General features: G+C 47.0%; 1 protein-coding gene across 3 annotated transcripts in view; it reads left to right on the top strand.

Moving 5' to 3' along the window:
• Nucleotides 1-25,613, top strand: part of PHF19 (PHD finger protein 19) — a 284,351-nt gene that overhangs the window by 107,294 nt on the left and 151,444 nt on the right. For 2 of the 3 annotated variants that reach the window (XM_086920992.1, XM_086920990.1), the window contains exons 4-5: nt 12,830-12,925; nt 24,512-24,612. In XM_086920992.1, the coding sequence (XP_086777118.1) occupies nt 12,830-12,925; nt 24,512-24,612 (197 nt within the window). Of the gene's footprint in view, nt 1-12,829; nt 12,926-24,511; nt 24,613-25,613 lie in introns of those variants that run through there. The other variant, XM_086920993.1, reaches the window with a different exon arrangement.

The following is a 25,613-nucleotide window of genomic DNA, read 5'->3' on the forward strand; positions in this document are numbered from 1 at the left end:
CGATGATCTTAGTACCCCTCACTCTTGTACACCTTGCGATCTGTATGATTACGCTATTTGCAATGCCCTTAAGTTCTCAAGTTATCAACCTTCCATCGCCGTCAAGGCACATTGTTGTACCTGCTGTGAAGCGCTCTAATACCCTTGGGTCCAGCTAGCGCTATACAAAACTTTTATTAAATAATAAATAAATAAATAAATAAACATAGTTTTTATTATTGCATTTTGTGGGCTAAAAAATGTTTAAAGAAGGTGTCAGACATGTTTTAAAAAATATAAAAAATAAAACGAACATGTCTTTGATTCTTTCTTTTAACATTTTTCAGCCCACAAAAAGCAATCATAAAAACACCCACAAGAGGGCCTTACACTTCAGCTGAAGAGCATAGAGCTCCAGATAGGACTATTTTTGAAATATGGTAAGTTCTCCTGGGGTCATAGCTTCAATGATTAACTGTTTCCCCCCCCCCCTTTTTTAATATTGCTTGGTGGCTGCTGCACTCCCTCAGTCCCTTTACAACATTAAAAAATGTTTGGTGGTGCATCTGTCCCTTTCAGGAACATCACCAAGCTTAAAAATAAATTATTTTAAAGAGTCCTCACAGGGCATTATGGGGGCTCCTTCAAGGAGTAGTGGGTAATAAATGAGCTGCCCCTGATGCTCCTTTATTCATGAAACTAATAATAATAAATATATAAATAAATAAATAAATAAAATATTATAAAATATATATATATATATATATTTATCCACTGGCGATATCCTCGTGCTTTCACACACAAACAGGACCATGGGCTCTGAATTTGCCAAATATAAGTGATTTATTTTCAAAGTGAAAGGGTGATGCCTCTCACTCTCTCTCTCTCTCTCTCCCTCTCTCTCTCTCTCTCTCTCTCTCTCTCTCTCTCTCTCTCTCTCTCTCTCTCTCTCTCTATATATATATATATATATATATATATATATATATATTAATCCAAAGTGATCCTTCAAAGCCTGAGAGCGCTCGACAGCGTGTGCACTACCCAAGAGCTGGATCCAAGCCCCAGAATTAATTTTGAACAAAGGGGGGCGGCACAACTGGATACTAAATTCAGCTTTTATTCACACAAACACTCCACCAACGCGTTTCAGCCTCACGGCTTTTCTCACGGTCAGTGAGTCCTTTCTTGCTTTTGGTTTAAATACTGCCCCATGTTAGCCATTAAGTGGCATTATGGGATATGTAGTTTTACAAGCAACATGTTGCACACATTTAAAAAAATTATTGAAATTAAACAAAGGACTAGTGTGCTGAAATTATCAGAGTATAGTACTCTAAGCATCATAAGTTATTTACACTTAGGGCTTTATATTTTACAGTCCATAATTTTAAGGATTTTTGGGGTATAGTACCCAAAGTGGTGACGGGGGTCCGTTCTACTAAGGCAAGCAGAGGTACCGCGCTCCTCCAAAGTCCAAATACAGGCAAACAAACTGCTTCAAAGGGTCCCACAGGGGCGAGAGTGAAGCCCGCTTTTCACTCCGTCGGAGGGGGGCGTGGCCAGCGGGGAGAGCAGCCCAGGTGTTGCAGGTTGGGCGCGCAGGGGCTCCTGGACGCTGGAGTCCCTGCCTATGCTCGCAGCCCCGCTGGTTCACTCGCCTTTCCCCGCGCTCCTCCTGATAGTCCCACAGCAGCCAGCAGCCTCCAGGAACAGATGACGCGCTGCGGGACCCGCAAAGCGGGTCCGGCGAGTTGTGAAGGGAGTGGTGACGGGGGTCCGTTCTGCTAAGGCAAGCAGAGGTACCGCGCTCCTCCAAAGTCCAAATACAGGCAAACAAACTGCTTCAAAGGGTCCCACAGGGGCGAGAGTGAAGCCCGCTTTTCACTCCGTCGGCGGGGGGCGTGGCCAGCGGGGAGAGCAGCCCAGGTGTTGCAGGTTGGGCGCGCAGGGGCTCCTGGACGCTGGAGTCCCTGCCTATGCTCGCAGCCCCGCTGGTTCACTCGCCTTTCCCCGCGCTCCTCCTGATAGTCCCACAGCAGCCAGCAGCCTCCAGGAACAGATGACGCGCTGCGGGACCCGCGAAGCGGGTCCGGCGAGTTGTGAAGGGAGTGGTGACGGGGGTCCATTCTGCTAAGGCAAGCAGAGGTACCGCGCTCCTCCAAAGTCCAAATACAGGCAAACAAACTGCTTCAAAGGGTCCCACAGGGGCGAGAGTGAAGCCCGCTTTTCACTCCGTCGGCGGGGGGCGTGGCCAGCGGGGAGAGCAGCCCAGGTGTTGCAGGTTGGGCGCGCAGGGGCTCCTGGACGCTGGAGTCCCTGCCTATGCTCGCTGCCCCGCTGGTTCCAAATCCTTAAAATTATGGACTGTAAAATATAAAGCCCTAAGTGTAAATAACTTATGATGCTTAGAGTACTATACTCTGATAATTTCAGCACACTAGTCCTTTGTTTAATTTCAATAATTTTTTTAAATGTGTGCAACATGTTGCTTGTAAAACTACATATCCCATAATGCCACTTAATGGCTAACATGGGGCAGTATTTAAACCAAAAGCAAGGAAGGACTCACTGACCGTGAGAAAAGCCGTGAGGCTGAAACGCGTTGGTGGAGTGTTTGTGTGAATAAAAGCTGAATTTAGTATCCAGTTGTGCCGCCCCCCTTTGTTCAAAAATATATATATATATATACATATATATATATATATATATATATATATATATATATATATATATATATATATATATATATATATGTCTATGTATATATATATATATATATATATATATATATATATATATATATATATATATATATATATATATATACAGTGCTTTAAATGGAAAAAAATAAGTGCAGGTACTCACCAAAAGGAGCAGTGGCCTGGGGGGTTGAATGTAGGGCGGGACTAGGGGCGGAGCCAGGGGCGGGGCTAGGTTTTCAACCTTTTCAAACTTTCTATGGACGAAATCTAAATACAAAGTAAAAAACTCGGAAGTATCTGTCCTATGGTTATGGCCCTAATAATCATTTATAAAGCATTTATTAATAAGGGAATGCTTAAAACCGTCTCAGAATTTTGCCAACAAAGCTTTGCATGCTCACATTTTTTGAAACCCTTACTTATAATGAGAAAGGAGAACTACGAGTCCCAGCATGCAACCGCATTACCAGCTAAAATCTAGAACTGCCTGAAAGTCTAAAGCATTCCATGGAGCTGCCTTGCGCATTTGTGTTAAACGTGGTTTCCCTTATGAAACAAGCGGTTTAAATGCACCAAACCAAAAAAAATGTGTGTTGCCTTTAAAGTGTTTTTTTTGTTTGAAGGTAATCATAAAATTGGCAGTAATGGCAGGGATTTACATTGAAGGAAAATGCCTAATTTAAATTGCTGATGAACACTTATTTACAGAAATTAAAACAAGGGCATGCAAAAAAAGCTGTACTGCCCTGAAGAATGCACCCCATGCCCTCGTCCATTCGTTTTATGGTGAACTCTCAACTCCTACTGTGCAGGATCAAAGGGTAAACAAAACCCCCTGCCGCCTCACCGCTGCTGGAAGAGTTGCAGAGAAGCACGGCAAGATTGCTGTATCCCAGTAACAAGAGCTGCTGTCCTGCCGCTCCTGTGCGATCTCAGGTCAGGATTGGAGAATAAAAGCGGCTCGTGTGAAAAGTGCTGTGAAGGCTCGCGAAACTGAGGAGCATCACGTGTGTCTAGGCAAGCCCCCATGAGTACCGGTACTCTCCTTGACCTAGGAAAAAGTTCCTGGACTCAAGGGGCAAAAACTAAAAAGTGCCAGTACTGAGTACCGGTGAGTACCGGCCCATTTAAAGCACTGTATATATATATAATGCTCCAAAGTCTGCCCACGCAGTGAGCTGCACTCTGCCCAACGTTAGGCACAAGGCCTTTTCGGGTAAAACGTACCAGTGGCTGCAGAAAGTCCTTGACAGCTACTCCTTGCGCATAGCCTGACGCGTTTCAAAATGACTATTTCTTCTTCAGAGGCTGCGAGAGGAATAGATGCGTGCACTCGGAACCTGACTTCCATTAATGAACGGCGAAATGCACGCCCCCAGATGGGCCAATCAGCTAATGATGCTAAACCTTGTGGGAGCTGTGGTCCCGATCTTCAATGATGGCACTATTCACTGTCCAAAGCCAGTGCAGGCCACGTCATAGCGGTTTTTCTTCTAGGAGGGGCAGGACAGTAAACTCAACATGGGGAGCAAAGAGACTTGTTGTCCGATGAACAACCTGTGATTCTGGGCTTTCGTTAACTTTAATCTATGCTGAGCAACAGGTGTGGTGCTAGACAACATGACTAAAAGACATTCACGTTGACAAGGCCAATAGCTCAGGCATTAACGCGATCTGTTGCCTTTGCCAATACTTGTTTACAATTATTGGGAAGGGGGGCATGAACCTCAGCAGACCCACTCCGCAAGCCATCTCCCTGCGCCTAATATGAGTGCCCCAGTGCCCACCTGGGGCACCAACAACATACACTTTTGGTGAGCTGTAGGACCCTGTGGCCCCGCCAGCTCCTTGTAGGCATCCATCCTGGGTGTATCAAGAGCCGGCATTGCTCCCACCTGTCGGAAGCAGCTGTTTTTGCATGCTCCCACCAGGCGGGAGCAATCGGAGTTTCCCTGACGGCTGGAGCATAGACAGGGAAACAAATGTCTGCTCCCACCCGGTGGAAGCATTTTTGTTCCTCCTACCTAGTGGGAACAGGCAAGTTTTTTCTGCACTTGCGGGCCGGAAAACAGTGTCCCGGGTGGGCTCCTTGGGAGACAAGAAGAGAGCTGGCCCTGGTGGATAAGGACAACCTGTAGAGGGTCGGGTGGGGGCTGTGTGCCCCCCTATCGATGAAAATGTATACTGCCCAGGAAATGGGGTCCCCAGGGCCTGCAAGGGCTTGGGGGGGGTGGAAGCTGCCCCTATCTCCCCTTTCTTTTACACTGAAGGCAACTTGGGAGTGGGGGCCCCCAGGGCTGGAATAAGCTCATGAACCCAAATAATGATTTAAATTGACCCGGACTTCCTTTTTTTCACAATCTGATTGGAGTACTGCAGGATTGCCAGAAAACCCCCAATACATTTGGCGCCCGGGGCGGGTCCCTCTCGGGCCACCCTCCCCATAAAGGCTGAGGTGGCGGTGGCATGATATCCCTATCTGCTCCCTAACATCTTTTTTTATTTCTTTTACTTTTCAGGACAGCGTACCAAGTCTCTGAGTCCTGTGTTGTCCACCACAACATTTTTGTTCATATTGTTGCCAGCCAATCGGAGTGCTTGCTCCCCCGGGAACCTAACTCCTGGAGGACCGAGATGGCCCAAGGGGAAAAAAAACCTCTGCCAATTAGAATGCTTTATTTTTTTGAAGGTGAAATTCCCTAGAACCTAACCATCTAGACATACATATATGTGTGTACCTTAATTTCTGCTAAACTACTGAACAGATTTACACCAAATCACAAAAGCACTCTTTATGGACCAAGATATGGCTTCCCGCCAAATTTGGTGGAAATCCGTTCAGCCGTTTGGGCTGCAGCCCTTTTCAAAAAAGTCTCTTGAAATTGCATGGTGATTTTGAGTGTTTTTACCCTTCTTTTTCTTGGCCCCCGATTGAGAGATCACCTCAAAACTCTCCATGAAGAAACAAGGCAAAAAAACTCACCTTTTTGGAGAGGTTTGTGAAGATTCGTCAAACAGTGCCAAAGATATTAGAAAACAAAACAGGCATTTCCTCTGAAAAAAACTGTAACTGTAACTGTGATTAATATATATATATATATATATATATATATATATATATATATATATATATATATATATATATATATATATATATAATGTGTGTGTGTGTATATATATATATATATATATATATACACACGTATGCATATGTATGTGTGTGTGTGTGTATATATATATATATATATATATATATATATATATATATATATACACACACACACAGATATAACTTGAGGCATTGAAGTTCTCTAAAGCTGTCTCTAGGCCAGGTCTAAAAAAAAAGTCTGGACTGTATGATTGAATTATGCAGGAGATTGGAAAGTTTGAGTGCCCATGTTTTACCAGATATTTCTGCCTCACTAATGTATTTTCTTTACATATTTGTGATAGATTTTAAAGTCAATACAACTAATAATGTGACCTAGAAACTATCCCTTCATACGAAAAGTTATTAAAAACGTTAATCACTGCCCACGGAGAGTGTGGATCTTTAGCATTGCGCTCTGGATGCGCTGCGTCTACAAAGCGCCCAGTGTCCGCCTCCTCGCGGCACCGGCCCAGGTCTAGGACCAACCGTCACGTCTCGCGCTCCGCCGAGTGCTTCCGCGAGGCGTGACGTGTCCTTTTCACTGCGCTCTCGGTGGCGCGCGGCCAGGCGTTGACCGGACAGATGTGTTTTCGAACGCTTGGCGCCAAGGCCCGGAATGCACTGGTTATGATGCTGTTGGCGCGCGGCGCTGCCGGCTGCGCCAAGAAGCAGATGTCGTTCCCAAGGCGCGAGAACTCCAAGAACACGCACTTTAGCCCAGAAAGGAGAGGCTGAAATATGAAGTGTTATTTTTGGACGGCTGCGTGTGGTGCTTGCCTTCTCTGTCAGGTGCGCCTTCTTGGAGGCTCTGGGCGCCCGTTTGTGGGAGGCGAAATCCGTTTGGTTGGACTCTTGGGCACGGCGTGTGCCCTGCGCGCGGTGGGGCGTCGGTGTTTAGGGAGGGTCACGTATAGTGGCGAAGTTCCTGACCTCAAGACGTAGTCGAAGCCCGAAATTTACCTTCGAAATTTGAAAAGAAAAGTGTGAGTTTATGCAAATCACTTCGATTTCCCATTTCTATAGTTGTGGTAATGTAAAAGTGTGTAATGCAAAACTCTCATGGTCCAGTGTTTTGTGAATACTTTGCTGCCTATTTGCCCGTCAAGTCCTGGTGTCTGTGAGTCGGTATTGCATTCTGCTGTTCTAGTTCATTCCATTTGAGACGCTCCTGCTGCAATAATGTAGTTCTGTCTTCTCTGAAGCGCCGTTCTTCTTCTTGGTGCTAGATCCTCCGATATCAAAAACGTAACAAATACCTATAATTCTACGCTGTTTAAACGTTTGCCATTGATGTGCCCGTACACAGTGACCACAATGAGCCTAATCTGCAAATAGTGGAGAATTTCAGCTTGGGCGAATCCACCCTGCTTTTCAGAGGACTTTCCTCCTTATTTTGGATGTCTATCCTTAAGGTCACAGATGAGGCGCTTTTACCCATAATGACACTGATTCTAGGCCATAATTGACCTGCATACAGAAGCTGTAAACAGGGCTGATCCTATGAAGATCTAGCTATCAGGGACCTATCTACCACCGCTGTAGCAGGTGCAGTAGCACCAGGACCCTGAGGCTGGGGTGGCCCACTGGACGCAAATTATTGCGTCCGGTTCAGACGGCGGCCATGAGGTCCATATCCTTCCTTGCAAAGGGGCCCGTGACAGATTACCTGCACCACTGCTAGAGATGGCTCAGCCATGTGTGACGGTAAAGTTATTGACGCATACGTGTTCATGCAGAAGGATAATGCACGTTTTGAGTCATCATGACGTACAGAGGTCCATACTGCGATCATAGGGAGGTGGGCGACATCGGATTTCAGAGGGCTAGAGTGGTAACCCACTACTTTTGTTCCACAATCCACTCCTACATTCTCCTCTCCCCTCCCCGCTCTGAGTGGCCTGTGTATTCCTCACCTGTTAACCAGGCTATAAGTGGGATGACCCTAGGGTTCCTCTGCTAAGGTCACCCTGCTCGGCCAAAACCACCATCACATTAGATGGCCAACACGCACACAAAGCCTTGGCATCCCCAGATTGGCAATCAAGAGGTGCAAGAGAAGACGTGCCGCACCATCTCAAGCTACCAACCCGTGATGTGGAGGGACATCTCAACTCGCTCCTTCTCTCTCCTGCTCCAGAAAGTAGATGAAAGCTCATCACTTCGAGGCACTGTCATCACCCATCAATAAGGACTCCATGACTGATATTATTGATCGTATGCACAGAGAAGCTTCCACCCAAACCTTCTATGTGGCTTCAAAGCTAGATTTGGTCAAACTAAGGCCCTCAAAGTTATCTTTTTCCCCTCCTGGCCTTTCCTCTTACAAACCACCGGAATCTGCAGTTTAAGTTCATTTGGTGTAATGAATTTAGCCAAGACTACAAGTACCACAATGCATTAGTCTGTTAAATAAAAGCAAGGTCTGGAGCACGATGTACCTGCAAAGATAAAATCCGTAATCGCCCCACTCCATGCCATGTGTAGCCCCATCAGCCCGTGCTGACTTTGAAGCCAGGAGTACCTTGGCAATTGTAGTTTCTCTTTTAACATTGTAAATACAGGTTAAACATTCTGAGCCTGTAAAGTGATGTTAGCTTAACAGAGCTGGCTATTGTTGCATGCGACATCCTGGGATTCTGGGCAAATCACTTAATCTCCCAGCGCCTACCAAAAATTAATGTGTCCTTGTGTAACGTAACTGGTGCTCATGTAAAGCACTCTACTACCTTTGGTTCAAGTTCGCGCTATATAAAATTGCACACAACAAAATGAGAGAATGTTTTCTGACTAACCCTACAAGAGTGTGAGTAGTGCAAATTCTTAAATGTAGCAGTCTGGTTTTCTGCTTCCATGGGAGAAGCATATACAGCCCAGGCATTGCTTTGCATTCTGGTACTCTGAGTGAACTTCATCACTGTATACGTAAAGAACTAAGAGTGCCATAATGCAAAGAAAAAACTTGGAATCCATAAGCTGCTCACTGATTAACGAGGTGAACTTGAGAGCATTGCTCAAGCCAAGTGCACTATAGTTAATGGGGCGCATGACTCTCCAAGGTCAAGAGGCACACCAATGAAACGACCCTTGACCCTGACTCCAGGCAGGTCGCTCCCCACACCGCGTAGCTCCACCTGAGTGCGCCCGTGCACCCCCATCTCCTGCCGAGTTCGAGGCCCACCTGGTAGGCCTTGGTCCGCCCGTTTTTTTCCTTAACTGTGCCTTTTTCTGCTATTGTTCAAGTGCTCTGTTCTATTCTTGTTTTGTGCTCTGCCCTGTTTTTGTCATTTTTGTCACTTCGTGCTCCCTGCTGTGACTTTTTCCTCCCCGTGCCCCCTCAGCTTCCCGCCGTTGCATCCCCTGCGGCCCGCCCCCCGCTCCCATTCGTCCATAGCCCCCCACCCAGCTGCCCCTCCCACCTCCACCTCTTATGGAGGCCGCGCCAAAGGCGCGCCTAAGGCAAGCCCGTCTGCGCCCTTCCGTGCCTGGACCGTGCCCAGTGCCAGAACCTCTGGACCCCGAAGATACCACGACACCCGACTGCACTACAACGCCAGCACACTCCATGCACTCAACCCCGGATGAAAACACACCTGCTACCGGGCCACCCCGAAGCGCACCCAAGGGCCCTTCACGTGCCGAAACTGCAGCTTCTCCAGCATTTGTCCCGCAGAACCACCAACCAACGAACCCAACCACCTAAGGTGCATCCTCCTCAACACTCTTTCTGCCCGCAAACACGCCGTCGAAATCTGGGACCTCCTTGACTCAACAGCCCCAGACGTCGCCTTCCTGACGGAAACCTGGCTGAACCCCGCCTCAGCACCTGACATCGCCATAGCCATTCCGGAAGGCTATAAGATCGCCCGCAGAGACCGCACCAACGGAACAGGAGGTGGAATTGCCATCGTCCACAAGAACACCCTCAGCGTCTTGACCAGCACCGATGACACCCTCAGCAGCGCCTAACACCTGCACTTCCAGATTCACACCGACCCCTACACCACCCTCAGAGGAACCCTAACCTACAGACCCCCTGGACCCAGACCACAGTTCAGCGACTCCATCGCCGACCTCATCAGCATCCACGCCCTTGCCTCCACAGACTACATCCTCCGCGGGGACCTGAACTTCCACCTTGAGAACAACAACAACGTCAACTCCACTACCCTGAACGACAACCTAGCCAACCTCGGACTCAGACAGCTTGTGACAACACCCACCCACGCCACCGGTCACACACTAGACCCCATCTTCTCCGCAAGTCCCCACGTCTTCTTTAACCACACCACCGAACCCCACTGGACCGACCACCACTGTGTCCATTTTACCTTCAGGAATCCCACCACACACCACCGCACCCAAAAGATGCCTCGTCGTTTCTGGGGCAAAGTCACCGAAGAACAGCTAGCTACCACCCTCGCCCAAAGCGCACCAGCCGACCCCACCAAACCCGACACCGCCGCCTTCAACCTCCGATAGTGGATCTACGACTGCGCCAACACTCTCGCCACGCTCAAGACACACCAGCAAGAAAGCCACCTGGTTCACTGAAGACCTCCAGGCCTCCAAGCATGCATGCCGGAAACTGGAGAAGAACTGGCTCCGTGACTGATCACCAGACAACTACATGGCCCTCAAGAACGCCACGCGCAGACACCAACTCATCAGAACCGCCAAGAGGACCGCATTCAAGGACGGCCTGGATAACAACGCCCATAACAGCAAAGAGCTCTTGAGCATCATGAAGGAACTCTCCAACACCAACGACATCCCCCCTTCGCAGGACCTGTGCGACTCACTGGCCACCTACTTCCACCGCAAGATCGCAGACATCAACGACCATTTCAACGCCACGACCACCCCGCCGACCACCGAGACCTGCACCCCCGCGTCCACCAGCCGCCTGATCGCATGGTCCAATGTCAACGACGATGACACCATCAAAATCATGAACTCCGTCCACACTGGATCCCCGTCTGACCAATGCCCACACCACATCTACAAAAAAGCCAGCACAATCATCGCACCCATCTCCGGAAAACTATCAACATCTCCTTCGAGACAGCAACCTGCCAGGAGAGCTGGAAGCACGCCGAGATCAACGCCTTACTCAAGAAGCCCAAGGCGGACCCCAAGGACCTCAAGAACTTCCGTCCCATCTCCCTGCTCACGTTCCCGGCGAAGGTCACTGAGAAAATCGTCAACAAACAACTGACCCACTACCTCGAGGACAACAACATCCTGGACCCATCCCAGTCCCCTTTCCTCAGCAACCACAGCACCAAAACTGCCCTCATCGCCGCCACCGACGACAGCAGGACCCTGCTCGACAACGGAGAAACAGCGGCCCTCATCCTCCTGGACCTGTCAGCCGCCTTCGGCACGGTCTGCCACCGCACACTACGAAAACGTCTACACGACGCCGGGATCCAAGAGAAGGCCCTGGACTGGACCACATCCTTCCTCTCCGGCAGAACTCTGCGCGTCCGCCTCCCACCCTTCCGCTCCACCACCACCGAGATCATCTGCGGCATACTCCAGGGCTCTTCCCCCAGCCCAACGCTGTTCAACATCTACATGGCACCCCTCGCCCACATCGCCCGACAGCACGACCTCAACATCATCTTCTACGCCGACGACACTCAGCTGATCATCTCCCTCACCAAAGACCCTCACACTGCCAAAAACGTATGCTCCGCAGGATCTTGAAGTGGATCCCCACCGAAATGAGAAGAACAGTCACCCAGGCCCTCGTCTCCAGCAGGCTGGACTACGGGAACGCCCTCTACGCACGAACATCAACCAAGCTCCTGAGACGACTGCAACGCATCCAGAACGCCTCAGCACGACTGATCCTCAACATCCCCCACCGCAGCCACATCACACCCCACCTGAAAAACCTACACTGGCTCCCCATCAACAAGAGGATAACCTTCAAGCTCCTCATCCATGCACACAAGGCCCTCCACAACGCCGGCCCAGCGTACCTCAAAAGACGACTGAGCTTCTACGCCCCTACCCGCAAGCTCCGCTCCGCCGACCTCGCCCTCGCCACAGTACCCCGCATCCAGAGAACGACCGCCTGCGGCAGATCCTTCTCCCATCTCGCCGGCAAGACATGGAACAACCTCCCCCACCAACCAACTTACCGCAGACCCAAGACCTACTGGCCTTCAGAAGACTCCTCAAGACCTGGTTCTTCGATCAGTAACAGCAACACCCCTCCCCCAGCGCCTTGAGATCCTCACGGATATGTAGCACGCTTAACAAATGTCCCGATTGATTGATTGATTGATTGAATGAAAGGGTGTAATTCATGTAATCAAAACACTGTAAGAGTAAACTGCTCATTGGGCAAGCCGAACACAAAAATAGGGAGGAAAGTCATCAGTAGCAAGGAACTGAGATAGACATGACATTCATCGAATCAGGAGCAAGGAACTGAGATAGACATGAGAGCCATCGAATCAGGAGCAAGGAACTAAGATAGACATGAGAGCCATCGAATCAGGAGCAAGGAACTGAGATAGACATGAGAGCCATTGAATCAGGAGCAAGGAATGTAGATAAACATGAGAGCCATTGAATCAGGAGCATGGGTCTAGCCCAGAACCCACTCTAACCCTAGGGTACAGTAGCAAGACAGTGGTGGAGTTGCTGTTCGAATGCAGATGACACAACAATAATATTCCCGAGTCAGATCTTTATTTGGAGAATAGTTGCTTTTTTTCATTTGGAGAGGGGGGGGGGCATTATTTGGGAGATATAGCTTCTCTAAAGAGTTGATAAGTAAGAAATGTTTTTGAAGAGGTTGATATTCCAGAGGCACTTGCTTACCCCACAACATTCCACATGCGAACATGAACCATTGGTCATTTCCGAGCCAGAAGAGGTCATTATAAGGTCCCTAAAGCATTATTAAAATGGTTTCCTAACAGGATGTCACATGATTTAATTATTGACTGAGATCTCTTTTTTCAACATCTGCTTCTAGCTGGTGTTCCGGGGGAAGAGCCAGCATGCAACATCTGCTTGGACAAAACTCCTGGACCTGCAAACGACATTCTCATCTGCGGAAAATGTGGCTTAGGTAAGCCCAGCCTAGATGAAGTGGTATAGTTTTTGCAGGAATGTGGGGTCAGCATGGCAGTCCATATATATTTTTTAAGTACTGTGATTTGATTATACTTACTCTGTGACACAGGGCTGTTAAGTTTTCCAGATCCATGCATAACTCGTTCATACATTCCTGGTTTGTTCTTTGCACATTGGGATTTATAGACTTAATGGGATAAATAAGGCTACCAGTATCAGAAGAAAAAATAAATAAAACTAGACTGACTAAGCTACACATGTGCATTCTGATTATATAAATTCCTTTTCAATTTCCACAGTGCTCAGTGTTCCTTATTTCATGTACCCCCCTTTCTAAATCCTCTATGCAGTGCTGCAGCTGTCTTTCTGTTCTCATCAGTAATTCCTCACTCTGAATCCTCTAGGCAGTGCTGCAGCTGTCTTTCTGGTCTCATCAGTAATTCCTCATTCTAAGTCCTCTAGGCAGGGATGCAGCTGCATCTTTGGTCCTGTCAGTAATTCATCATTCTAAGTCCTCTAGACAGTGCTACTAGCCGCTTCTCTGGTCCCAGAGGAAATTCCTCATTCTAAGTCCTCTAGGCAGTGCTACTAGCTGCTTCTCTGGTCCCAGTGGACATTCCTCATTCTAAGTCCTCTAGGCAGTGCTGCAGCTGCTTCTCTGGTCCTAGGCAGTGCTGCAACTGTGTCTCTGTTCAAATATCCACTACAGTCCAAACCAAAACAGATAGATAAAAGACATTGTCATTTACAATGCCAGTAGCTCTAACTCTGACAAATGCACAACCTATTGCATTGCAAATGCTTGTTTGATTATGGCATTTGTTTCTGGTATACTGGTCGTGTATTCTAGAAATAACCCATAGGTTGGGTTGCCTATGCGTGGAAAGTTGATGAGCTTCCATTGTTGTGGCCAGATGGATTAATCCAGGTGCTGTCTAGGATACCTTGAGCAGCCCAGTGGGGTCCGCGCAGCTCTGCTCACAGTGAACATGAGCTCTGGAGAAGGGTCTGTGATTGGCCAGAATTTGTGCCAAAGGTGACTAAAGAAGGGAGCCTTAGAGCAGGTGGTTTATTGTGCAGGTTAGCATTAGCATACATTGTTGCCTTAAGGGGCCTAATGAGGAATATGATTGTGAAGGTATTTAGACAGAATATCGGAAACATAAATATCGAGGACCAAAATATCGTGTCAAGAATATCGACAACACAAATATTGTGAAGGTAAGTTTCTATAGGCAAGCAAAGGTGTACTATATATAACTCCACATATATTTACTGTGACAATGTATATATCTTCAAAGTACATAGATGTGGACTCAGGAATAGTAAATCTAGGCTTGCGTATTTGCACTCACCTTCTTGGTATTTTGGTCCTCAATATTTTTGACTCAGTGTTATGTCCACACAGTATTTCTGTTGCCGATATTCTGTCAGTGATCCGACTGTGAACATCTGGAGTGAGGTCATCTTAAACCAAGAGAGCAGCAGCCCACAGGCTTTCATGTAGCCGGCTCGTCCTGCCTTAGCCAAAGTCAGTTTGTGGTCAGTCTACAGCTGGGTTGGTCCCACAGATTCAATCTGTAGCACTTACAGTCCATCCCATGTTAACTTTGCCAACTCTGTTGCATTCATCACAGAATTCGATTTCGGGCAAATATTTTTTAGGGTAAAAGATGCAGATGCAGAAGTAATTTATACCAGTCAATAGGCCTCACCTTTGGGACCGACTGGCTTTGTCAATGATTTTAACAATGCTGTACAGCATTCAATCAATCAATCAAGGAATTGGTAGAGCGCGCTACTCACCCGTTAGGGTCTCCCGTGCCTAGAAAATGCAACTGATCCAAATCGGATCAGTAAATAATTAGAAAAAAGCACACAAAACCTCTTTTTTAATTATTTTTTAAAGCAGATGGTGCGTTAAAGCAGAGGATGCGGAAGCAGCACATTGGGAAAAGAGGGTGGCAGGGACAACATGGGCAGGGGTGCTCATAAGCAACACAAGAATAAGGATTGCGTGGCTAGGGGAAAGCGACACGCGGGGTGGGGGGAGTAAATATGAGAGAGTGAGAGAATCATCGAGCGTGGAGGGGAGGGGTGAAAAGCATACAGGCGAGAGAGAGCATTTGGAGCTGGGAAACGGTTGAAGCAACTGGGTGAGAAAGCAATGTGGGCGAGGGAGCAGGCATGCGCATCATGGAGGATGACAGGGAGAGAAGAGTGCATGGGAGAGAGAGCAGCATGAAGAGGGAAAAAGAAGCACACTAGGGAGACAATTGGAAAAACACATTAACTCTCATAAAGTACTTAAACAAAAAAAGTAGCTCCCGAAAAAGCCGGCCATGCAGTGTAAGGACACAGTAATACGTCCATGCTTCGGCCAGAGACAACACAAGAAGGAGAAGGAAAGCCCACACACTAACGAATAAGAAGCAAGCAAATGAGAGTGAAGATGAAGCCGACCAATGATGAGCAATGTTCTGGCTTTAACCGCATGCACGTTAGCGGTTTTCCCGCTGAGTGCTGAGATTTCAAAAATCCCGCGTTACGTGACAAGGTCAACTCATCACACGCACAGCGCAGGTAACGCCCATGACGAGTTGACCTTGTCACACGCATCGAAGGGATTAAGCCGACTCTAAGCTCATACTCTAATATGTCTTACAACAGACGGCATGTGCTGTCTGGCAAGCGAGACCTAAAAAGCACCTTACAGCGGCATCTTGTTTGAGGATCAGAAGGAAATTAAAAGTCCAAAAAAAATAAAAAGCAATATATAAAAGTTTTCAACCATAACATTTCCCTGGGTTCCAAATGTTTTGAGTTTTGACTTCTCACCCACGGAAGGAAGCAAGAGGAAACAGATCCTTGAGACCCTCACGGGTGAGTAGCAGCGATATACAAACTTCTGATTGATTAATTGATTGATCCTGTGTGTCACTGGTCATGTGATATCTGCATGGCAGTTTGCCATCCAAAACTGGCGCCGCTGTAGTTTTCAGTCAGCGTGTTGGGGCTCTAGTGAACAGGCCTGCTCCTGGCTCTGATCACAGCCCGGTGGCCCAGATTCCCACTGCGCCCGTGAGAAAACGACCCACGGTTATTACATTTTGTTTCTTGCTCATCTGGGAATTTTCTTTTGCAGAAACCCAGGTGTTCCAAATCCGCTGATTCATCGAAACCCAAATGTCATTTCTTGAAAAGTACGTGCTGTCAGCACCAAGCAATAGCTTATTTCATTAATTTGATGGTCTTTTTGGGCTTCAGCCATCCCTAATCTCCCCAACATTTTGGCGTGTTGTAGATCACTTTGTCAGCTGTGGCACTCTCACCTCGTGCTCACTGTCAGAAAATAAATGTAATTTTCTCCAGTCTCCTTTTGAGAGATATTATGGAAGTGCACTAAATGTTTGATTTGTAGCAAAAAATGCCTGCATGCTTATGAATAAGCAGTATTTTGGGGGGCAATCCTCATGGGACTGTCCACTGCAATGCCAGGCTGCTTCTAGCCTCATGCCTCTCATTTAACAGCAGCTTTTTGATCATCTGTTTAACTAAAACATGTATTACAGTCAAATGAGGTGACTACGTGGGCCATCTCTACACGCGCAACAGAGGTACAGTATATTTGAAGGGGGCATACAATACAAAAACAGGTGTTTTAAACTAGTGTCCGCATCCAGAGCAGTGTTGGTGCATGGGGAAATTGGAGTGCTCACTTCTTTTTTGCACAGGTGCAGTCACATGTATGTGATGAAAGCGTCTTGTGGGACGGAAATGTCTCATAGCATGGCTCCAGAGAACGTGCATCCCTGCCCAGAATACCTGTTGTTGAAAGTCACTGTGGGTTTTTGATTTTTCATCTCAGTGAATTTAACAGTCGTGCATTGTAAGTAATTGGGTTATTGGTTGAGGAGGGCGACACCCTCCTCAAGTAACAAATCCTTGAAAGTTACTTAATTAACCCATACTTAACTTTCTGGTAGCTTGGCACAAAAGCAGTCAGGCTTAACTTGGAGGCAATGTGTAAAGTACTTATGCGGCACACAAGCAGTAATAAAATGAGAACACAACCCAAAAGAAATCCCAAACCAAGGGGTCCATTAGGATGGCGGACGGACAAAGCCCGTCCACCATCCTGTCGGGGGCCGGTACCGTCCGCCACAAGGGCGGAGGAACCGTGCCCCCAATTAGGATGCACCCGCCACAGTGGCGGGTGCATCCCGCATTTTTACCATTGCGGCAGACGGTGCTTAAAGCACCGGCCGCCACAATGTGAAAAATGCTTGTTGTGCGTTTCACAGCGCAACATGACAGGCACCGGGCGGTGCCTGCCATGTTGTGCTGTGAAACGCAGGTAGGTACCATAGGTACCCCCCATGTGCACCCCCCACCCCCCCCTTCACCCTGGGGGCCCGCAACAGGCCCCCAAAGCAGGAACCGTATACCTTTTCGTGGCGGCATTGCCGCCACGGAAAGGCATTCCTCCCAGGCCATCCTAATATGGCTGGCATTGTCTGATAGACACCGCCACCATATCAGGCCTTTTCCGCCGCGGTCGCAAGGCGACCGCGGCGGAAAAGCGGCGCATGGTCTTCCCCTTCGCCACGGTCCCCCCCGCCATTGTAATATGGCGGGGGGAAGAAAGGTGGCGGACGGCAAGGATGGCGTACGGATCGCCACCGCCTGTATGGCGGTGGCGATCTGTCCGCCATCCTAATGGACCCCCAATTTAGGACCATTGATTACATTTTAATAAATAATGTGAGGCCAAAAATTACAAAACTCCAATCGTTAGAAATGGAGGTATTGAATTTTAAAGGTTTAGATAAAAGTAACGCCGCAAAACATTCGCATATACCAACTACTTGGAGTAGGTGGTATATGCGAATGTTTTGTGACTGCATTTGCGGGCACAAAACATTCATGCATTCTGTTAGGATTCGATATTTGGAAGGGATGCCCTTAACACGCCCCTTCCAAATACCGAATCACAGAAACCAATTTGCGATTCGGTAACAGGTTACTGAATCGCAATTTGGGTTTGATGTATGTGAAAAGCCTTTTTTGTATTCACAAATTGACCGATTCTGCAAATCAGCCCATTTGCAAATACAAAAATGCTTTATGCATGTGCCCCTTAATCTCTCCGTACCTACCAAAAAATTAATGTGTCCGTCTGTATTGCAACTGGTGCTCATGTAAAGCACTCTGATACCTTTGGGTCACGTTTGCACTACATAAAACTACCGGGTAAAAAAGGGAGCAGGTCCAGTCTTCCTTTTCAGTGAGCAAGCCAGGCCTCAGGGAGTAGCAGTCGTCTAGCAGCACCTATTCTGCAGTGTCCACAGGTCCAGGAGTGTTCTGAGGAGTGGGACTGAGGGTTCAATTTTTATACATGGAACCGGCTTTGAAGTGGAAAAAACTTAGGAAGTGTCCACCCACAGATGGTTCTGGAATTTCCTTCGTCACTGCCCTGCGCCCAGGTAGTCTTAAGTCCTTCTTTTGAGTGTGCTGAGGCAGCTCCTCTGAAATGTAAGTGGGACTGTGCACAACTCTGCCACTTCCATCCTGGCAGGGTGGCTCACCCTACCAATAACTAGTCTCCTTTTGTGCCTATCTGAGAAGAATACACAAAGGCCAACTGCAAACCACGCCTAGTCCTGTACCCAGGATACAGGCTGAAGGCACCAAATGGTTAGGACAAGTAAATAATCAAACTAAACACTGAATGGGGGTATTGCAATCATATTCCCTATCCGGAAGTGAAGAGAGATGTTTTCAAATGAGGAGTGGGGTGCACTTTCCCAAGTCAAACTCACACCATAAAAATATCCTATACCTAATAATTTTAGAGGTAAAGAGTAAACCCTTAATTAAGCACCCTGCTGGCACAAGATAAGAAAAACACTGTTTTATTTTGTTGTTAGACCCTCACCCACTCTATTAGTGGCATGCTTCATCATCGGGTCTCATCCCTAAAAACCAGAATGGACTCGACCGTGTTCCAGGGAGCACTTTGGATATTGTTCCTGCCAGTTTCCAAATCAATAAAAATACCTCAAACAACCAAGATGTCCCTTTATTCGCGGTTATTTAGATATGTTAAAATGTATTATATGGACAAGAAAATGTCAACTTTATAAAAGTAGTATTTTCAGAACTGTGACATAAAATCTGGATCGACCATTAAAGAGACTTTTACTTTCAAATTAATTTGATTGTAAATATGACATTCCTGCCTGCTCCTAATCAAAAGTTATCACTTATAATTGTAGAAAGGTAGCTCAATGTTATCCTTTGGGAAAGATAGGCCTTGCAGTTGGAAAAAATGAATTTAAGAGTTTTTCACTACCAGGACATGTAAAAATTAAAAGTACAAATCCGACTTTTTAACTGCACTGCACACTTCCAAGTTTAGGTACTATCCTTGGGGTGACTTATATTTATTAAAAAGGAAGGTTTAGGCCTCGCAAAAGGTTTATTTTGCCAGGTCATAATAGCAGTATAAATATGTACCCAGGCTGCAATGGCAGGGCTGAGACATATTTTAAAAGGCTACTTAAGTGGTTGGTACAATAAGTGCCACAGGCCCACCAGCTGTATTTAATTTACAGGCCCTGGGCACATGTAGTACCACTCTACTAGGGACTAGTTAGAAGTAAACTAAGTATGCCAATTGGCTGCAAGCCATTTATACCATGCTTAGAGGAGTGAACGCAGGCACTTTAGCTCTGGTTCACAGTAATAAAGTGCACAGAGCCCTAAAGCCAACAAAAACAAATTCAGTAAACAGGAGAGAGGAAGGCCAAAAGTTTGGGCATGATCCTGCAGAGAGGGCCAGGCCCAACATATATGTTCAAATGTATGGTGATGGGCACCAGAATGGTGCTTTCATGAGCCTTCCAGACCAAGCTATGATTTGGAGGAAGCCCTTAGAACATTCCTAGGCCCTTGTGATATGAGCCCAGGCCCCAATGAATAGAGTGTGGGGGATAAAGTTCCTTTTGAAGAGTAAAGTCACCCCTTGCCCCGTTCCTGCTTCACTCTGTCCCAGGGAGCTGCTGCTGACAGTCTTTTGTAGTAACCAGCCTGGGATGATCTCTCTCCTTTTGTGCCGGTGTCTCACGTTCCCTGACAAAGAATGCCCAGCTCCATTCCTTCCCGCCGCATCTGCAGATGAAAAGGCTGTGATTTGGAATTCTATGTGAAATATAACAACACCCCTCACATCAGTCATAGCCCGAAACAGAGGTGGACTCTGGAGTTCATATGTACATTTGCCAGCCAGAGATGAATACTGGGTAGAACTAGAACCCCTGCACCTGTGTGCATGGATACTCGTTACCAGCAAGGCTGGCCCCAGAGAGAATGCCAAAGTCATCTGTGAGCTCGAGGACTGGGATGCTGGACTGACAGCTCAGCCAGTCAGGGACACGACATGGTTAATTCTAATGCTCCACTAGATGTGCTGCTGACCTTGTGCTTGAAGGAGAAACTGGACTGCTGTGGACAGGAGGTGCAAGGTAGTGCCTCTGCAAGAGGAAAACTCTCCGGCAGGGAAGAACACCAGCACAGCAGCCTGCAGTTGGTAGAAGCGTGCACTACGATTTAGAACACCCTTGTAATGTATACTGTGAGGTGGATCGGTGCTGCATGGAACTGTGTTATGCTCTTCTCTGTCCTTGAAGCGCCAATGTGTATTGTGGTTGCCTCCACTTAAGTCTTGAGCTAAATCATCCCTATTCTTGGCCTCTGAGGATTGACTGCTTTGTTAGGTCAGCTGAACCCTTTCCGTGCTGATGACGGAACCGCTCCGTCATCAGCCACGGTGGCGCTAAGCTGATGACGGAGCAGTTCCGTCATGGCCCGCCCGATGCGCATGCACGGCGCGGATTCCGCGCCTGCGCTGGGCGTTCCATTGAGCGGGCGGGCCATGACGGAACCGCTCCGTCATGAGCACAGCTCAACCGCGGCTGGTGACGGAGCGATTCCGTCACTAGCATGTGCGCGCAGCGCGCCCCCCCCCCCCCCCCCCCCGCCCCCTTAGCGCTGTGGCGGAATAGCGGCCGCAGCGAAGGTGATATGCCACTGCGTTCCTTGAATAACCATGAAATGATAACCGTGCACCACTTCCCAAAAGCCTACTTGATGAAGGTGTGTGCTGCCAAGGAACCATGACTACTATTGTGCAAACCCCATGTTTTGTGCATCACCATCCCCGTGTTAGACCGTCATGAGATACCATGCACCATCAGCTCCCATCACCACTGACCCTTGGATTCTATGCACCATGAGTCCCCTACCAATGGCTCCCTCTCCACGACTTCCCTTTAGGCCATGGATATTCTGCTTTGCTCCTGAGCCCACTTACCGATGGGGCCTGAAAAAATGACCCAATCTGTACATCTGCTACCACAAGAGCTGCCTGAGCTAGTACAGGTCTAATAAGCAGGACAGGGCCATATGGAAACTGCCTTGCCCACTAAGAGTGACTGATGCGAAAGTTAAAGTCAGTAGGCTGAGCCAGCATCTGTCTGGAGCACCTCTTCCAATGATTTTAATTCTGTAGGCATTTCCCAAGTTTACTAGAATTTTGTATGTGTAGTATTTAGCGATTTGTAGAATAAAGTCTCCCTTTTTTAGATCAAGTAGTGGTCGGACTTTGTTTAAGTGTTATGTTGCACCGCTTTTTGTGTCTAGCTCACACCGCCTCCCTGAGTAATCCTTGGACTTCTCTGCTTTTCTGAGGGTCACCGCTCAAGGGGTCTATTCAATGCTCAGTGTTGGGTTTATTGGTGTTTTGCCCCCAGACAGGAGATGCAAGAACCCTCAATTCACACTATGTGAGAACAGGAGCACCTGGTTGCCCCTTGACCTTTAAACTTGTTCCGGCAATGCTGATTTACAAGCCCTCTGTTGTGATTAGTGCAGATGCACATTTTACATTTATATTTAATGAGGATGTTCCTGCCCAAGAATATGTTTACAAAACAGTCAGACTTGTTTCTGCCATATTCTCTGCTAGGCGGATGAATCACAGAAATGCAGCTCTCAGGTGCAAACGGAGGTCCACAAACCCGTTTCCACAGGTGCACACTGCTCATGGTGAAGCCACAAGTAGTCGCAGCCAGGCAGCAAAAACAGTAGGGCTTTCATGCACATGAAGAATGTTATTCTCCTGTATTCCAGCGATCTGGGTTAATTTGACCTTGTACCGTGCTCGGCTGCCATGTGGCTGGGTCTGCTCTGCAGAAATACCACATACATACAGTTTTCCAGACCAGTTCTTGCATAACTCATCTTTTAACTGAAGTACCCTTCTTCCAAAGAAAGGCGCCAAATTGTTGCCTTATTGAAGTGGTCTCAGTTTCTTTTCCGCTCCTTCCTAGGAAATGAAAGCACAACTTGCCAAAGTTTTCAGAGAACTGGCATTTAGGAAACTTCCCTGATGCGTTAATGACTTTTCTTTGGTATAGCACATGCTGCAAACAGAATTGCCCTCAGGCCATCCTGAATGTTCTGGCAGATAAAAGAGCTGAGACCTTGGGATTTAAAAAAAAAAAAATTTTAAATGCAGATTTATATAGGTCGAACTCGACCAGAAGGTATTGGAGCGCTTTACATGAGCACCGCTTACGTTGCACAAGGACACATTCAGACACGGAGTGATTTGCCCAGAATCACAGGATGTGGACGCGACCCCGAAGCTCGAGCCCTTGGTTTCCCGCACCAAAGTCGGCAATCTAGCCGTCAGACCACATCCTCCCACCAAGAGATATAATGTGATCTGCATCCTATTGTAAAGCGTGGTTAAGGAGGAAGGACAAGATGCAAGCCACGCTGACTGATTCTGAAGTCTGTATCTTAGCCACATATCTTCCAGGGGTGTGCTATGTTGTTATTAACACAAGCCACAATAGCATAGTTCCTAGTAATTAATCATCACTTAGTTCATAAAGTTCCCTGATTGGCCTTTTGTTTTGCTACGAACTAGGGGCCTGGAACCTTCACAAAGATAATTTACAGTTTTAGGTGAGTTGACACTTTTGAGCACATTTACTACTTTCTGGTATTCACAAACGGTGCTTTTGTAGTTACTTACACTTTTGTACTACGTTCAGCACTACACATGGACAACCACTAGTACTGCAACACCCTCACAAATGAATGACGACCGGCACTTAACCCGTTCCGTGCTCGCGTCGGCCAACAGCTGTCGCGAGCACTACCTTGCTAGTGTTGCGCATGTCCGTTGGCCGTCGCGGCCCCGCCCACTCATTAGAACTCCCACACCGGGGCGGAATTCGCGCCGTGTTTAAGGAGTTGAAATAAATCTTTAAAGGAAATAATGGTAAATTCAATTATTTTAAAAAGTAAAAATATAAATAAATATAAATTAATGTTAAAAATATACAAAATAGTGCATATTTATTATTTAGTTATAAAATATTTAATAACTTATAAATTAAAACATAATGTGATAATAAATGTAACAGTATCTCGTGTTATTACGTCTGGAATTTCTTTATTTGTTATGCAGATGTGAGGGGAGACAACTCAGGATTGTAATTCTTCTGTGTCATTGTCCCTTCACTGCCCACACGGTTATTCTTGCAACTTGCCTTACCTTGGTAAGAGCAACCGGGCATCCCATTAGAATGTCATACATGCCGAGTGCGAGTGATGCGTTTTTGTCTATTTCTGTATCAGCATCTTGACATCTCAATGTTACTCAGCCTTTCATATGAAGACGTTTTACTCCTATCAGGAACATTTTGCTTCATTTTTCAGAAAGCAAAATTGGTGTAAAATCAGTTTACATCATATTTGCTAATGAGAAGAAGTGTTCTTCATAAACTATATAGATAGCTCACTCTGGGCCAGACCTGAGCCATTGTCACCCAGCAGGATAAGTTGACCCTGATGACAACTTAACGAAGAGGTTTGAAGTACATTGTTCTGTTTGTTGTGAACATGGAAGGCCTATAATGTGCAGCTGCAGTGGTGGGAAAGGAGAAAACAATTCAGGCTTTCGTTTAGTGCCTCATAACTCTTTAGCACTGTACACAAATGACCCAGTTATATTTTTTTCACTTTATCGGCTTGATAAGGATAACAGCCTGAGGGAGTAATGCCTGAGTTTGACCTCATGATCTTCAATTCACACATGTCGGCAGGGACAGGTAGTCCTTTTGCCAGTCATTAAAACATTTTTTTTTTTTTAAACTCAACAGCCACTCTTGGAGAAGTGTAATTCCCATCAGAAAGAGACGTCAGGGGTATTGTATGCTGTGCTACTGTCATGTACACTTATTGTCCGTGCCATTAGTGTTGTATTTGCTGTGGTGAATAGTATTTCATCATTGCAGTTTGCCATTGCTTCTTTTTATTGCTTCTTTTCTTGGGTTAGTGTGGCTTTGTAAGGGAGTACACATGCTGGGTTTGGTCAGTTCGTCCTGTACAACACCTGAAAAAGTTTTCTGGAAAGGGGTGGGTCGTGTAGGTTTCGGTGGGTAATGTTTCTATTTGCACTACCTTTCACATCTGTTTTTTTACTGAATGTATTTTCCTTTCCCAGGGTACCATCAGCTGTGTCACATCCCGACAGTGATCCACCGAAACAAGGCTGCGTCGACACCATGGTTTTGTCGAAGATGCATATTTGCGCTGGCTGTTCGCGTGAGTGAATTTCCTTGTTGTCATTAAACGTTTGTGCAAGAATGCTCTTGTGAATATAGCACCAGGCCTTGAATTATTGGTGGCCTGTGCGATTCTGTTCGGACGTTTCCAGATTACATACATTGAAAGGGACCAATTTTGCACCAATTTTACCTGATTACTTCAATAACATTGATACTAGTGTGAATCTGTGCCACCATTTGCACCAACGTTTGGACTGGTAGAACGGTGCTGGGAGCTGTTTTGCACTTATTCGTACAAATGTCAGTGAAACATTGCAAGGGTGCAGTCTCCATATTCTTGGAATGTTTGCGTGCAGCCGCACTAGCTCAGTTATATCCCTGAAATCCATCCCCGGGGTTGTGCTGTATCGAAGCGCAGCATCTGTATAGTGCTTTCCTTCTCCTCCTTAGCTTCCAAAGCACTTTCTGATGGGTTGAGTAGGTACCTACTCCATTTGAAGTGCATGGTTGGAAGAGTGTTGGTTACAATGTGTAGTATGAGAGGCATGTTTTGGTCTCATGTGTGGGACTCGGAGGCGTGCTCCAAACTTGCCGCAGCAGCGTGTAACTATGTCTCGTGCATATAGTGGGATATAAAAGGACGCACAGGATTGGATCACCGGTTGCGTATGCAAATGAGTATAAGCTGTAGCCAGAAGTCAGTAGATATCCGGATCGATGTTGCCTCCCTGAATTCTAGGTGACGTCTGATTATCCTTATTCTCTAGTAGTGGGGGGAGGGGTGCAGGGGAGGGTGTTCTAGAGCTGATCTGTGCAAGGAAAGGACTCCAAGGAATGCATTTCTGAACGGGGTGCTGATCATGCCTGGGCCATTCTGCCTGCTTTGATCGAAGAGACTGAGTTTGGCTTCGGAGGAGATGGTCCCTGTCCCTTGCATCACCCATGAACAATGCAGAGCTCTTTAAGATAGATGTATTCTTGAACTGGGTAGCCAACACATGGCTTCTATGCAGCAGTAATGGGGGTGCTTCTGCTGCG

This window comes from Lissotriton vulgaris, chromosome 5 (genome assembly GCF_964263255.1).
Source record: "Lissotriton vulgaris chromosome 5, aLisVul1.2, whole genome shotgun sequence".
In the NCBI taxonomy this organism is placed as follows: Eukaryota; Metazoa; Chordata; class Amphibia; order Caudata; family Salamandridae; genus Lissotriton; species Lissotriton vulgaris.